General features: G+C 28.5%; 1 protein-coding gene across 1 annotated transcript; it reads left to right on the forward strand.

The window, feature by feature from the left end:
• The first annotated feature begins 12,150 nt into the window (after positions 1-12,150).
• Positions 12,151-17,669, forward strand: LOC136973013 (zinc finger protein 582-like). The gene is made up of 4 exons (XM_067267700.1): positions 12,151-12,156; positions 13,921-14,196; positions 15,018-15,233; positions 17,442-17,669. The coding sequence occupies exons 1-4, from the start codon at positions 12,151-12,153 to the stop codon at positions 17,667-17,669; spliced, it is 726 nt and encodes a 241-aa protein (XP_067123801.1).
• Positions 17,670-17,895: the final 226 nt, after the last annotated feature.

Below are 17,895 nucleotides of genomic sequence, written 5' to 3' on the forward strand. Positions count from 1 at the left end.
TTAATTCCGTGTTTGAAAAACCAGGCAGAGAAATGCGGTGTGATAAAGGTAATTACAGTGTTACATCGATTGACGAGTGCATCTCTTTCCTAAACACCTTTAATGAATCGAAATCTTAAATTGCTAATGGATTTTCTATGTCCTAGCGTACATTTCGCACCATCATTATGTATCTCAGTTTAATTTAATTTTTTTTGTTTTAGAAAAATTTAAAGTTTTAAATAACACAATATCGAACTTATTTAAATTATTTTATTCGATATTAATAGAATGTTCGAACTCTGGATTAGAGGTGGAAAAAATCTATTTTGCCTCTAGGACCAGAACTGTTTCAACCGATTCAAGTGAGAAACTATATACTGTATATAAAATAGAATATTTGTCCCTATGTTCTTGCTTTTTGGACGATTTTAACTAAATTTTCTTTTTTTTTCTGCTTATTCTCTGGGACACTAAGGGAAATATAGACTACCGTTAAACTCCGCTCGAACCCTGATTTAATTTCCCTTATTAAATGTTTAACTTTATGCCCAATCTGTTCCAAATTTTTTATTTTTATTCTCCAGAACTCCGATGAAAATATAGATTTCCACAAAATCTGAACGCCCATTCTACTTCCAATTTCAATACAATCCAAACTCAATACGATCATAGACCAATGCGTTGTGGTTTCTGGTTTCTTATAAATTTAAACATTTTCTACAGATACCATGTAAAGGTGTTGGAAAATTTCAACCTTTGCAACATGCTCCAAATGATAATCTTTACTATATTTAAAGAATTATTCTCGAATTTATTTTTCCACTATGGTAAATGTACTGTACATGTAACGTTTTTATCTTATGGCCTTTCACAGAAAAACGCATTGTAGATGAGGGAACTCCCTAATCTACAATATGTTATAACTGTATATAAAGCAAACGAAATTCAAAAGTGAATATCTCCAAAACTTATCTGTAAACATTACAGGTACAGAAACTTCTGTCTAGCATTCGTAGATCAATTGTTTTAACTTAGGTGCACCGTACATGAAACACAACAAAGTATGAAACCTCCACTCAATAAGTAAGCTTACATTCTTCATTGTTTTGTTATGGAATGTCGTGATATCGAAGACATAATAGTTTCCGACGTCAAAAGCTGTAATAATTGAGTCAAGATTTTTCGTTAAATACAGTTTCAAATGCACACTTGTTTCATTGCTGATTAATTTCTGTACTAAGTATTCGAATATTCATTTCATTATAAACAGTTTTAAAAAATTATCATCACATTATATTCACTTTAAGCAACAGAGAAAGACTGTGATGTGTAATAAAAGCACCGACAGGTAGAATTTGCAAACCGAAACATTGTTCTATTAAAAACGACATTAGATTTGTTACAATACTGTATATAATGAAAATTCTTGACACCACTGTTACGGCTTTTGACGTTGTAACGATTACTAAACGTCCCTGATCTCACGACCTTTCATAGCCAAATAATTATAAATGTAAATCATAGTGATTGAATAACGGTTTTATACTTTGATTGTATTTCATGTATGGTACATCTAAGTTAAAACGGTAATACTTTGAAAATAATTGAACTACGCATGCTTCATGGCAATTTTTGTCAAAACATTACCTGCAAACCTTACAGGAAAATTTTGGAGATATTTTTTACAGAAATTCCTTCGCTTTGTCCTGTAATAACTCCATATTATATTTGGTTACATTTAAAATGTTTTATATCTTTCTAGATGGCATTGAATGAAACAAATATAATTATTGTAATTGCCAAATTTTTCGAAAATTAATTTTATTGAGACTGATTTAAAATTCGGATATAATTATGATTTCACATTTTATATTTATCTCTTTAATACACTGAAATGTTTCTACTGAAAAATCATTAAATAAAAATAATTGGAATAATGCAAAGTTTAATCAACTAATGTGTAGTGGTAAAAAGTTATGAGGACGACCATTATTTTTCTGATTGAAATAATTAAAAAATTATTACGTATATAGAAAATAAATTGAAATAACGCGTTGTACTTATATTATTATATTTATATTACATCATACTTACAAGAATGAATTTTGTAACTGGAGAATTACGACGAGTGCTTACAGTATATTCTCCATTTTCGGCAGCCTTCGTTAATTCAGTAAAAGTTGTGGGCACATTTTCTCGACCAGGAAAAGTGATAAAAGACATTAATGCTCCGCTATAGCTAGCAGTGATAATATATATTGCAAAAATCCATCCGGAGACAATCAGTCTACAGCTATGGCTGGAAGGTGAAAATAACTGATTTCCTGAGATAATAAGTCATTAATATAAATTACATAGTTATCATTGCGTAATATCTCTTTAATTAAATCACTATTAGTATTAGTTTTCATACAACCTTGATTACAAAATGACCCAAATAGCGCCCAAGCAATATCGTATGCCTTTAAGTGTTTCTTGTTATTCAATTCTTCATCTTTACGAAATATTATTGTGAATAAAATCACACAGATAAGGAATACAGAAATAATTATTAACCACATCTGTAAAGAAATAACAAAAATATTCTTAATTATTACATAAATGCAAACTCAGATCCTATATAAAAATATCTAAAATATTTATTTTGATGAAAATCTTTAATGCTTGCTTTGTTGTATCTTTGATTCTTGGGGTTCTTTGAGCCTAATTTTTTGATAAATTATTTCTTACTAAAAATTCAGGTAATGTTATTTAAAAAACCTAACAGATTTTTATTAACATAATCTGATTGTTTTAGTAAGAAACGGATATAACATTATAAACTTTCTTTCTTGTAATCTTGCACTAGTAACTGTTAATAACGTCTTTTATTCAGAAAATTTAATCTCCACTCAATAAGGATTGAATATCAAAATATTTATGAATTAAAATAATATTTCTTATTATTGAAATAATTTTTATAGAATTATTATAGGCCTATAATACTATAATTACCTGAAGAGAAAAAGGATGAATTACTGCAGTTAATTTTGATAGTTCTGCCGGTTTTCCAACAACGAATCTCACGGCATCTACAGTAATGATCTGAGAGAAATCCATGTATTTATAACGTCCAAAATTTTGTGTAATTGGAACGATAATGTCAACTGACTAAACAATATAAAATGACAGTGAAAAAAGTAAAGTACAACGACGCTATCATCTAATAAAGTGTATTTCTTACTTTATTCCTGAAAACATACTCAATATCTTTTTTATCTGCCTTTTTAATTTCATAACTGCAATAAAAATGTTTATTATAAAGTAAGGAAATAGATTTTTATTAAATTATTCATATTTTAAATAATATATTTTTTTTTATTTTCCAGGATTTAGATCGAATATCTTACTTGAATCCGAGATATTCGACAAGAACGAGAACGACTCTTGACAGAAATCCCTTATTTAAAAACTTCTCTTTAGTTTCATCTAAATGAACAGCTCCGGGAATCTTTTCAATAAAATAAAATAAAATTGTATTATGATGTTGATAAATAATAAGATTTTTTCTTATGGGGAGTAAGCCTGTGTAAACCGAGTGTTCATTTCGGTTTCTGTTTTATTAAAGTTGCGTGTTGAACAGGTTTTACTATATTGTATTTTACAATCTAATTAATTATATATAAGAATGAGAATTTTAGGGAGAGACGATAACATTAACACAGACTTTATTATTAAAGCACATAAGATTTAACGTTTATATTATTCATGTAGATCACAAATAAATTATTTTTTAAATTGAAGAATAAATTTATGAGGATTTAAAATTAATTTTCTCGCTAAGATGACAAAAAGTAAACATAAGTAACAGGCCTACATCATTACCTCAATAGCAAAGAACGACACGGTTGTGTTCATCAGAGCATTCTTCATTCTTTAAAAAAATAATTTATACACATTTTTATAAATTTTTATTAGATTAAACTCTATGTTTTTGCAAAAAGATTATATCTGTAATGATAAATAATATAATCACAATGCATTTATCATGACGTAATCTTCAACAAGTAACTAACTTATACAAGAATATAAAAATAACAATTATTTATAAAGAAATCGTTTCAATTGCAGGCTGCAATTTATACTCATATGTTTTAAATATTTTAAAGTTTATAATATATGGTTTTCACCTCAAATTAGTAGTGACTTGCCCCTGTATATCATAGTTTTCACTTAGCAACAGAGTGTTACCGGTTATCTATCTAACTGCTTTCAGGGAACAAATTTTTAATTAAAATTACACGACTTCTGGATTGTATCGGAAGTTCATATATAATCGGGGTCCTTTCCCTAACCTTTCCATATTTAGTTTTGAATTTCTTTTATCTATCACATTTTCGAGATTAAGGAAAAAGATACGGACAGACAACCGACAGTGAGAATTTACAGTTATTATATATCTTTATTTGTAAGACTTTATACCTTAAAAACAATATTTAAAAAGTAAAAACTTCGTATTACATACTTTACGCTCAAAACTAGCAGCTAACGAAACTACCTTACAGTATCTATATATATAATCGAGACGAGTTGATAATAATAATAATAATCAGCGCAGAGCCCAAACGGTAAGGGGTTGAAAGTTGAAATTCGGTGCACAGTTAGGGTACGTTACGAGAACGCACAATAAGAAGGGATTTTCCGAAATTCTTCCCCACGGGGGAGAGAGACAGGATTAAGGCTTAACACTTCCATCAACAATGGAAATGTTAAGTAACAATATAAGTGTTAAGTGACAATGGAAATGTTAAGTAACAATGGAAGTGTCAACAATGGAAGAGTCAACAATGGAAATGTTAAGAGCACAAACGGTTAGGAGTTGAAAGTTGAAATTTGGCACACAGTTAGGGTACGTTACGAGAACGCACACTAAGAAGAGATTTTTCGAAATATCTCCTCACGGGGGAGAGGGACAAGATTAAGTCTTAACACTTCCATCAACAATGGAAGTGTTAAGTAACAATGGAAGTGTCAACGATGAAAGTGTTACGTAACAATGGAAATGTTAAGAGTACAAACGGTTAGGAGTTGAAAGTTGAAATTTGGCACACAGTTAGGGTACGTTACGAGAACGCACACTAAGAAGAGATTTTTCGAAATATCTCCTCACGGGGGAGAGGGACAAGATTAAGTCTTAACACTTCCATCAACAATGGAAGTGTTAAGTAACAATGGAAGTGTCAACGATGAAAGTGTTACGTAACAATGGAAATGTTAAGAGTACAAACGGTTAGGAGTTGAAAGTTGAAATTTGGTACACAGTTAGGGTACCAAATTTAAGTACCAAAGTGTTAAATAACAATGGAAGTTTCAACAATGGAAGTGTTACGTAACAATGAAAATGTTAAGAGAAAGCGACGTGCAAGACGCAGATGCAGTATTTTTCGTTTTTGCGGGAAATCGAACATATTTTTAGACCTATCTAAAAATTCTGTAATTAGTCTGGAAACAGGGAGGACCCAATTTTTGCATTCTTTGAAAACGGGTAAGGTTGACTATAACGTAATAATCTTAATATTCGCTAAAACGGTTAAGAGTTGAAAGTTGAAATTTGGTACAGTTAGGGTACCAGACTTACAAACCAAAGTGTTAAGTAACAATGAAAGTGTTGAGTAACAATGGAGAACAAGAGAAGGTGACGTGCAAGATTTATGGGCTCTGGAAAAAAAAAAAAAAGTGAAAGAGGAATATGTTAGAACACATTCGGTTTTCAAATTTAAACAGATTAGTTTGGTTTTTCTTTAGAACATTCGATGAAAATCGAACGATAAAATCAGAACACGACGTGAAAATTGAACAATATCAGAACATTCGATTTTTCAATTCGACCTTTCTTTAGAAATACTTAGTTTGTTAATGAAATTACTCTTTTTCTTTTATGACTATAACGTAATAATCTCAGTCTTTGCTATTGTTACTTTTGCCCGAGCAACGCCGGGCCTACGTGCTAGTAAATATATAAATTTAATTTTATAAAATAAAATTAAAAATAATCAAAACTTTTTAAACTTTGTAAAACTGTTGTTAAATAATAAATATTAAACAGAAATAGTAATTTTTATACCTTAATTTTCAAGGCAAAACACCTCTTTACAATTCGACTGCAACCTTTCTTCTGTGTAGAAATTTATGAGGATAGTTATTGATCTGTGAAATTAAAACGTAATCACGCAAATCGGTCGTTATACCTTTGAATATCGATTTTAGTAATGGAAATTTAATGCACTTTAGGTTTACTTTACATCTGCTGTATACATTTTATCAGATCAATAAAAAAATATTTAATAATAAATATAAACAGAATTCTTGAATTTTAATATAGCTTTAAACTTAATATTATTGGAAAACAGAGTTGTTAGAAAAAAACTATGGTTAAAGTTTTCGTGATTTTGTTTATACTGTGCTAAAGTATTCATTACTATATTTTATAATATATGTTTATTGCAAAGATAATGTTGAATGTAATATATAAAATTGGAATTATTAAATCTTGTGTAGAAGGATTCCTGTATCTTTATCTTTGTCCAATTGTTAATATAGTTATCGAATTATCAAATTTAAAAAATTTACTATCAGCGAACAATTATTTATTGTGATGTCACAATATCGATTGTAAAAAAAATTACGTATTTTCAGGTGCAGATCGAAAGTCGTGATATTTTTCAAATAAGTAATTATATAAGAACTTAATCGCATATAGTCAGTAGGGATTTTAGCTCCTAAACTTTTCATATATCTCTCGATTTCCATTTATGTAACTGCGTTCTCAGATTAAGAAAAAAACACAGTGTAATTTCAAAATTGCAGCCCAACAAGAACGAAATTCCCTTCGTTAGTTTTTGCTTTTGCTATAATTCTATTCGGATGTTATAAATTAAAATTTATAGGAAAATACCGTTTTTAAGCATTTATTTAATAGCAAAATTAAAGTAACAGTAAAAACAGACAGTGTTAGCTCTATATCAACCGAGCGGTGCTGATATTTTAACAGCGATGCAATAAATCACGTTGCATGTCATATGTAAGAGTAAATACAATATACTTTGGTGTAGACCTCAACACGCACCAATATTTAAATTAGAAGTTATATTTTAAATTTTGCCCTAACCCAGAAAGTGTTTTTGTTGATTTTTTTTGTTTGTCATATCCTATAAACATATAACTTTTAACGATTTTGATGTTAAGCGATAGAATATGCATGAAATATAGCCAGAAAAATACGTACGGTAGAGTTCGTATTTGGTTTTGCTTCGTGATACGACGGAAGTTGATCTCTCCCGTATTGTTTGTATAGTTTGACAACCACGAATTCGGTAGAGACTAACTACAAACGAAATTCAACATGTATGAAAACTTTTCATAGAACTTTTCACTTTTCAGGTATATAGGCTATCAAATGTTTATTGAACAAACAAACAAACATTTCAATTCAGAAAAGAAAACTGTGAAAACAAAACAATCTTCAGATTAGGAAGACGAAAACCAAGATTTACAAGAACGTGATGATGTATCAACAGGAGTGAGAACAAAAACGAATCTATAGGATGCGGAGAATACTGTTTTAAAACTTCACTTCGTTCTGTTTTCATTCTCAGTTATGTCGTATATTTTGTTTGAGATGTTTTAGAATGTGTACAATTTTATATTACGTAAACAAATTACAAATAGTGATTAAATATATCGTTTGGTAAAAAAAAAAAAATATAGTAACAGCGCAATGACTCCTGCAAAGTAAAAACAATGTATTTTAAAACTAAGTATGAAAATTTTGCTTTCAAACATAAAAGATATTTTTAGAAGCTTTGCATCTTGAAAGCTTCTGAAAATAACTTTTATGTTTGAAAGTTGTTTTTACACAATTTTATGTTTTTACACAATTTTATAAAATATATATATATACATTATAAAATTGTGTAAATACCAAAGAGAACGCAAATAGTTTTATACACAGTCGCATAATAAATAGCAATAGAATAAAGACTGTTATAAAAGAATTTCCTCGAAGATTTAAGAAAAAAACCTTACCGGATTAAGATTCTTTTTTTACAGACAGTTTTTAATTGCAAGTGTTTCTGCATGGCAAAAGCGCGAATACGTTCTAAGGTTCAGATGATAATGTCAAAACTCTCAGATACATCTTCGCAAGAGTCCATGATAAGAATATCCAATCGAGAGCTATGAAGGCTAAAAATAATTTTGACAAAACAGCTTACAAGCACTAGTTGCTGCAAGCTTTACATTTCGCTAACAAAACACAAAAATAAAACTTTTTACACAGACATGCAAAGTGAAATTAAAGACGAAACTTTCACACTCTGCACATGTTCAGATTTGAGAATGGCTACATATCGATGATTAGATGAATTGTTAAAGTCCATACTCGATACAGAGAATATTCTTGTGTTTCTATTGAAAACGAGCAGAATTTACTGAACATCAATGTGTCATGTAAGACTTTCAAGATCCACAGCCCGATCATTGTCGAAAACGCGATGACTAATACCATCCAACTCGTCATGTTGATAGCAGGCTATTCTTCGAAATACACACCATTCTGCAGATCTTCTTACAAGAGATGAGACACCACTACATTTGTATTTTAAGATCAAAGTTTTCTGAACCCGCCATTGGAAGCTTTGAATCAAATTATTGGTCATCCAGGTTGAAATGATAACATTCGACAATCCGAATCTCATTTTCAAGAAATTTCTAAGATTACTTGTACCAATTCAACCTCTGATTCGCCTAAATGTTTGGCTCACGCCTTAACCTTCTTGATTATCCGCTAATCATCTAGTTTGATTCATGCATAGAAACTTAAGTGATTTATTATGAAAAGTTCACTAAACTGAATGATTCATTATAGCATCATTCTAGTACATAGACGAATAGAAATGAGGCTTGAAGCTCTAAATCCTAATGCGTAAAGTCTGAAACTGTAGTGTCATATCGCGTTATGTTCAGTTTAACACAAGTTTGAATTGAAGTCTTCAGAGCAGCAGACTAAGAATTTTGCAATAAACTATATTGAATGAAATAAGATGAAAAGCGAATATTCTCATATTTTAAACATTTATTTGGATTCGTCAATAAAGTAATGATATGTAATACTGTGGATGAAGTTTTAGTACGTTAGTAAACTTTTCAGAATAAAGTAACAAATTATATTCATATGAATGCAACAATACAAACTAGACCATATAACCATGTATAATGAATACAAAGACATTATACAAATAATATACATAACAAAATACGTGTTTTTTAATGTTTAACCATCAAAATATAGTACAGCCACGAGAGTTCGGTACCGTTATTCTAAGTAAAGATGTTGTAAGGATCTGAATTGTTGGCCTTCAACTTATTTCGAATATCGTATTATATCATGACATCATAGTTTGTCGCCTTTTTGTCAACTACCTATTGACTAACTGTCAACTTTTGATCCTGAGAGAGAAACATCTGTTCGGTTTCCAGACACTAAAGGAACACTTTCCCACCACCTCTTAATCTAACGTTCGGTATCTCAGAAAAACTTTACATCAAATTCTTCAGTTGTCGTACGGATCTAGGCTTGCCAAAAGTTCCCCCGTTCCCTCAACAAGTGTGCCTCAACTCCCGTGAAATTCATCGCATAGGATTAACCTCATCTATAGGACTAACCCTCGTCTATAAGACTCAACTCACAGGTCTATCCTCGTGTATAAGACTCAATTCAACGCCTCGTCAGTCGGATTCATCGACCGGAAACGATCAAGGTCAATTACCGGTATTTATCGCCACGCGAACCTATGTACACACTCTTTTTCGAAATAGTGCGACATTAGGCCTTCCCTCTTTCGTTTGTAAATGTAGTTAATGTTATGTGTTAATAAACGTGTTTCAGTTAATGAAGTCTCTGCGAAAGTCACTTCCGGTGTGTTGTCTCTCCCTCCATCCCGGATCCGATCGCTCCATAACGCGACCGCTCGCGTAACCGGTCTTTAAACCGCCGCGGCTTCCGTGTCCGTTACGACACGGTGGTGTCAGTCCTGACAGGGCATCAAAGAGGTGCCGACCCCCGGTCACAATGTAATTTTCAATTAATTGGCATAACTTCTAGACTTTGTTAATTTGTTGAGTACTTTAATCGTGAATATTCTGTAATGAACCATTCAAAAACATATATGGAACTATGACTATCAAATATTAAAATTTTCTAATTATATCCCATTAAAATAATAAGAAGGGCCTTACAAGAAGGCAGGAAAATTATCGAAGACATAAATTTTTAATAAAAATGCCAATAAACAGCATAATAATTAATCGTTTCTAATAAAATACGTATTTTATGTGCATTCGTATCCAAAGGTAAGTAGATTAGATTATCAAATATTCTTAAATAAGTATTGTATAAACATATAAGACCAACAAATGCTGTGAATTCATTAGTTTTAGTAGGGATACTCATTACATGATTATAAACTGGCAAGTCTACAAGAAGACTTTTCGTAATATTTTGAGAAGTATTTCATAATTAAATTTTATTTTAGCTAGAGAGTTAGATTAACTATTTTTTCAAAATAACTTTGAATGTTTTAAAAGTAAAAATAATGAATTTAAACTTAGTACTTAAAATTGCGTATATTCATTTTAATAAATTTTATTATATTTAGTAAATATTAACTACTAAATACATCGGTTAATTTGTTAAACATAATATAGTTTTTTTCCAATAAAATGCCACCAGAACATTTTAAATATAGAAAATATTATTTCTCATAATGTAGAAAGAAATGATTGTCTTCAACGCTGTACACGAATATTATGAAAGTTTTAAATATTGTATAATTTTTAATCAAAATTAATTTAAAGGTTTGTTTTTTTATCTATATTTATTGAGGGTTACTTGAATAAGCTCACATTATTTATAATCTTTACTTTTAGGAAAGCATACAATATGCTGAATAAGTGCAGTCAGAACCGTTTCAAAAAGCATCAACAAATGCTGAAGCAACAGAATCAATTGAATGTCAGGAAGCCGCTTCAGGCAAAATTATTTTCACATCAAGAGAAGCTGCAGAATTCCTTGAGCATTTCAACATAGATTCAGAAATTATCCTACTGAAAGGATCCTTACAAGTGAACTCTTCTCAAAAATGGTAACAGAAGAAAATACATTCGAATATCAATTCTGTAAAGAAAAATTTTCTCATAAAATTTCTCAAAAAAACAACAAAAAAGAAACTTTCTTCACTCTAATTAATTAATTCTTCCAAAGATATCAGAAGATTGTAAGAGATTTTCAATCTTTTGGTATTTTATAACTGATTCTAAATTAAATTTTTTGTAAATCAACTTCTGTTATGGTATACATTAAATGTAAAAACACTGTAAAGAGTTTACATTTAATTTAATTTATTCCAATAAATATACGATAAAATGTTTCGTACATAATGAAGATAAGAAACTAAATTTAAATGTCATTTTTTTCACATCTAATGTTTTATGAAAATCAGAAACTCAAATCATTATTGTTCTTGTAAAGTGTAAGTTTTATTGTTATAAAAAAAGTTTTATATACTTATATTTGTAAAATTCAACAAGCTATAATTGATTAAATTTACGTCTCAGATAATGAACGTTTGTGACAATTTGATATCTAAATTTTTTAACACTAATTGTTTAAGATATGTTGTACATATAAACTAATGTCATACAGGTCTAAGAATTTTTAGTATTTATTTTCTAAAAACGATAATATATAACAATAAATAAATAGCGATTATATATTGTGATATTGTCACAATGCCAGGGATGAATTTTTAATAACGTTTTTAATTTAGTTAATTTAAAATGTATTTTTTCATCTCATGTTACTAGTATCTTGCCTCTGTATATCGTACTTTTGCTTTAACAATATAGTCGTGCCGATCATTTATTAACACTAATACTTTAATACCCTTTAAAATAATGACTGGTTGGTACTGGCCGACATTATTTGCACTGCCAATATTCATGACTTTTTTTATTATAGAAATAACTAGTACTTTATGCAAAACTTTAGAGAAGTATTATCCTATACTATTTCTTCTATCAAATAAGCGTTGTATAATTAGTTCTTTCTAAGACTTACTTTACATATGAAGTATGAAGGTAAAAATATGAAGATGGTCGGCACTGAGCGACTATTCAGTAAATAATTTATATTTTAATATTTTCTGAAAGTAAATTTTTAAAAATAAATACAGTTGAAACTTGCATCCGACATTGTGACGATGTGACAATTAGTAATTACCAGTTCTAATTAATTTTATACTGTAATCTTCAATTCACGATAGGTTGGTATTTTTCATGCAAAGAAGAGTGTAAATATATAAACTCTGACTATTTTCAATGTGTATTTTTGTGTCTTTTGATAATCAGTAATCATTAGCTTTTATACACTTTTATTAAAGAAAATATTCAAAATGCGAAGTATTTAAATTACATTAAATTTCCAGATTTCAAATTCTTAATTGTATTTCTTTTCAATTTAATTTCTTTTTTATTATTGTTTATATATTGTTTCATTAAAAGAGAAAAAATAAAATGTCATCTTTATCGAATCGAATTATAAATCGATATTAATATTCGAATTGGTTTCCATGGAAAATCTACTTTTGAAAAAAGTTTTAAATTGGTGTATTTCAACTTTTATGCCATTCGTAATAATTGTTTGAAAATAGATTTTCCTTTACATAAATTTCTTATAATCACATTCAGTTTTTAAAAAACAGTTTTCGTGTAATTACTGAAATTTTCAAACTTATAGTTACTCTTCAAAATTTCACTACAGAATTCAAATCTTTATCAAGCAATTGAATAAATCCTCTAACAAACGTCCTCGTTTGAACAACTAAATACTTTGTAGCCAAAATTTAATACCTACAAAAATATAATCATGAAGAATATGTAAATTTTAAACATTGCTGAAGATTTAATCTGAAATATCTTTAACATTATTTAATCATATGAATTTACATAAATAAAAATTTACATTATATGAATCCTCGCAGTTTTTTTTTTCTTTCTTTCTTGTTTTTTTTTTAATTTCGAGAACTCAGTTAGACAGATGAAACACGAGAGCAGATATGGAAACCATAGAAGCAGAAGATTTCGATCAATTAATATTTATGTTTTAGTTAATTAAATTTCTTCATAAAATTTTAGCTATTTACACTTAGCTAAGCACACAAAAAGGTCAAACGGTGCAGACAGATTCCTTTCAAAAAGCATCTGAAAGACTACAGCAACACGAATAAATCAAGATGAAAACGTCGCTTCAGGCGAAATTATTTTTACATCGAGACAAGTTAAAGAATTCCTTAAACATTTTAACATCGATTCAGAAATTATGCAATTAGAAAATTCCTCACACGAGGAGTTTTTTTCAGAAATAAGAATTGAAGAAAATAAATTAGAATGTCAATTCTGCCAACAATTTTCTGATAAAATTTTTTTAACAGAAGAAAGAATTTTTTTACGAAGAAATAATTTTATGTTTTATTCTTTTACTCCTCTTACGATAACATACATGCTCAATCGTGCGAAACAATTGCTGAATTTGACATTATTGTAGGACATTGTTGTTTTTTAATCAAAATTTACAAATTGAATTTTAATATTTAAATTATTAGTACTTTAATTAACATCTAAAATGGTAAGTGATACTTTTAATTTTGCTTTTTAAGAATTTGTTTATATTTGATGAACACTTATTAAATTACAAAGAATTCGTAATTCTAATGCCACATTGTAACAATACATAAAGTATATATTTCTAATATATTTTTATATAATTAGAAAATATTTATGTTAGTGATTAGAAAAACTGTCAATTTTTTATAACTATATAACGAATATTTTATTTTTTATAAGGATAAGAAACATGAATGTAGTGAATGTGGGAAAAAATTTTCCAAAAAAAGTCTCTTAGATATTCACATAAGGATTCATACTGGTGAAAAACCCTTTCTTTGCGAAATTTGCGGAATGACTTTTTCTCAAAATGGAACTTTATTTAGACACAGAAAAATACATTTTATCAAACGAGAATTCGAATGCAACTATGATGACTGCGATTTTAGTACAAACCATTATTTCAGTTTGCTAAGACACGTAGATCAAGAACATTTACGAGCAAATTCTTCTCAAGTAATTATGTTTGTTTTTTGGTATTCATGTAGATAAAATTTATAAAAATATATAAACCATAATTATATGATAGAATATACAAAACATTTAATTAATTGTATATTTAATACAAATGAGGCTGTGATGATTAACTGTTTAAGGAAAACATCGAAAAATATACTTATTATTATTTTAAAAGATTAAAATATTTTCCACAATATTAATTTCAGATTTTGAAATAAAATTCATAATCTGAAATTAATTAATTCAAATCGATTAAATTTTCACTAAGCAGAAGTCTGAGGAAAATATACAGCAGGAAGTACAATAAATATAAATCCACTTATTGTTATATTTAAATACGTAAATAAAAAACACGTAGATAGAAATAATGTAAAATTCCAGATACAATATCTTTAAAACATTACTTGATAGGAACTTAAAAATCATTCATGAAACGCCAGGTAGCTAGTTCAAGCTTAATTAATTATACCTTTTATAAATTGATGTATTATTGCTTCTATTCCCATGAACGCAAGTAAAACAAGATTACTAAATATTTACAAAGATTACTGACGAAGTTAATTTTATCAGATTAAAAAAATGAAATACTGTATAATTCTGTAAGATTTGTACAAAATGTACTTATTTTCAACGATAGAATGATTCGACGTATTAAATCACAGATAATAATTTTGAAGCAACTTTAATATATCTGTTTCAAAATGAAGAATCTAATCAAAATTTATATAAAATGAAAATTTCGTATGAAATATTATTATTTCAAAATTAAAAAGTTTTAATTGAATAATTAATATATTTTGGGATAATTCTATAATTAGAGTTCATCGAAAGACCCGAGTAAAAGAAAACATCAGTGTGACATGTGCCCCAAAGCATTTTCATACAAATCGCTATTACAAAGACATATGAGAATTCATACAGGAGAAAGACCATTTTTGTGTCAGATCTGTAAAAACGCTTTCAAACAAAAGGCACATTTAGAAGCACACGTGGCAAGGCTTCATTCAAATGCAGAAACTCAATCTTTGTTCCAGGTATTTAAATATGTGTTTTGTTATAGATTTTATTGCAATAGGTTATGACAATTTAAAAGTATAAAAATGAGTCGGGTTGCTTTTGGTATTAACATAAAAGTGTTTTCTTTTTTAAGTGTTACTTTTTAAAACTTCGTTGAAATATTGTCCATTTTAATAAAAATAGCATATGACGTTAATCAGTGCACTAATTAATGATTAACTATATAAATGTAACTTTGTGTATTAAAATTCAGACATGAACCATAATTGATATATATATATATACTGCATTTTGTTATAAAGATATTATTTTAAATATTTTAATTTGATTTATTACAAAGTAGTTTTTTTCCTTCTTATTGTATTTTTTCTGCCACGATGAAAAAACATACAGAAAAACATTCGAAAAATAAAGATAATCTATGTTTTTTTGATAGCACGAAACAATATTATATAATTGTTTTTAAATTATTTGACACTTGCGTAAAGTGTTAAACATAAAACACGTATATTGTGATTTTCTAATAATATAGATACGTTTAAACTTTGAACAATATATCATAACATCGATTTATAAAAATTGTTTTAATATCAAATAGAACTGCCATTATATTTAGTGAATTCCAAATTGCAATCACGCAATGATTTAATTAAAATGTGTCTAATTTCTAGATCCTTTTCAAACTAGCACTTAATGCTTTCTTGTTTCAGCTTTGAAACCGGTACAAAATTCCTGTTATTACTAAAAATTTTTCGAGTAAGTATGCCTCACAAGTTATCAGTAGGATAAATGTCCACTAATTCATTATCTATGCATAAAATAAACAGCAATGGTGACAAATTCGATTTCTGATGCACTCTCACAGTTATTACAATAGGTGGTAAGGTCTCAACTGGGAATATTACCACACTGATGGTGTTATAGTATAAATGCAGAGTTCATTTCACATAAGCTTGAGGTACACATAAGCTGTCGATTGGCATGTTTGTTTTATATTAAAAGTCTAATATCTTCAATTCCTCGGTGTCAAGATTTATCCAGGCGATTAACGTTGTTATCACCTTCTGGAGATTTTAGTTCATTGTACAAATTTTGAAAATGGCTAGTTTGGCCCTATCGACCAAGGCTGTTGTTGATAACTTAAGTATTTTGAATTTCTTTCTGCCTCATTTCAACTTTCTCTTTTAGTAGGTCTACAAGGCTGATTTGTTTTCTTTTATAGCTTGTTGTACTTTGCCACTCCACTCTAAAAGAATCGATTAAAAAATTTGGAATTATCGGCTTCAGGATTTCGGCACGCACACTTTTAAACATTGTATAATTGTATGACGCATTGTCTGCCCTATAGGAATCATATTATTTTATATAATAGTAACGATCTATACATTTTATTTACATTTCTGTCATATATTTTGATGTAAATGTAATTTAACAAAGTCATTAAAAATATTTGTTTACTATATAAATTAATATATTATACAACGGATTGTAATAAATTATCTTTTATTTTATGCGTTTTTGTTTTAGAAACTATTCGAGTACTTCTGTGAAGATAGAAAAAAGTTGTTATTTAGTTAATTCATACAAGCGTTTATAACGAAACAGACAGACACTAGAGTATTTAAAAACACAAAAAGATTAATTCATCCGTAAATTAGTTACGTTCGATTATCTATAAATTGGTTATGTTGTAACCTGTAAATTGTTTTATTTGAAATTTTATTCTGTTTTTTACGGTTAAAAAGAAGAAAAATCCGGTAGTTTCCCGGGTGTATTGAGAGATAGGATCATCTTAATTATATATTCCATTGATCAGTTCAAACGAGAGAGGAGTGATGAGGCATATTTTCCCCAGTCAGAAAAATGCTCAGAGATCTGATGAATTAAAAACGTTTCGGGAACTAAACATTCCGAAAAAAGTTCAAAAATGACTGGATCGAATGCGTAATTTAGGTCAATCTGGACAACAAATACTGGCTACTTAAGCTGTAAATATTTCGAAATAACAAATTGCATGACCACTATTAATACTGTGTATGACTAATATGTAACAATATTCTTTCTTTTTATAGGCCAAGATTTATTATAAGTCCACAAACTAATGATCTGTATATTATGTTTCAATTAATATTCATTATTATTATGCTTTTGATGATATATATAATGTAATATAAAACGAGATAGATGAATTCGTATTATTCAGTAGTATTTTTATTTTATTTAAGCAATCTACAGAAGATATATCGAAGAACGTTTATTCCTCGGAAGAAGTAAGGGTGAATTCAAATTTCCAGTCTTCTATTGAAACCAAGACTCATCAAACAACTGTAGATCAAGACATATTGAGCGCTGCCGAAACTCTTCTCCAGATGAGGAGATCGGAGACAGACGAAGAAAATATTGCGGATTCGAATAAACCATCAACTTCAAAACAATTTAAGAACATTGAATAACGAAGATTACTTTAGTTAATTTTTAAAAATCTTTCTTCACCTGATTGAAATTCGAAAAAATTGTTGCTTCGAAAGTGAACAAAATAATTTATTCAAAAATAACAATTTAAGATAAATTTTGAAATTGTAGAATATCTGACAAATACTCGAATTAAAAAACATAAAGTGGAAATTTGATTTCTAAAGATACATTATCAAACATTGAGCTAATTATTGCTTCAAATGT

The sequence above is a fragment of the Centruroides vittatus genome, unplaced genomic scaffold (genome assembly GCF_030686945.1).
Source record: "Centruroides vittatus isolate TY-2023 unplaced genomic scaffold, ASM3068694v2 contig_3072, whole genome shotgun sequence".
Taxonomy (NCBI): Eukaryota; Metazoa; Arthropoda; class Arachnida; order Scorpiones; family Buthidae; genus Centruroides; species Centruroides vittatus.

Coding starts and splice junctions, on each gene's coding strand:
- LOC136973013 (XM_067267700.1), top strand. Junction 14,197..15,017: donor TACGAGCAAATTCTTCTCAA/GTAATTATGTTT, acceptor TTCTATAATTAG/AGTTCATCGAAAGACCCGAG. Junction 15,234..17,441: donor AAACTCAATCTTTGTTCCAG/GTATTTAAATAT, acceptor ATTTTATTTAAG/CAATCTACAGAAGATATATC.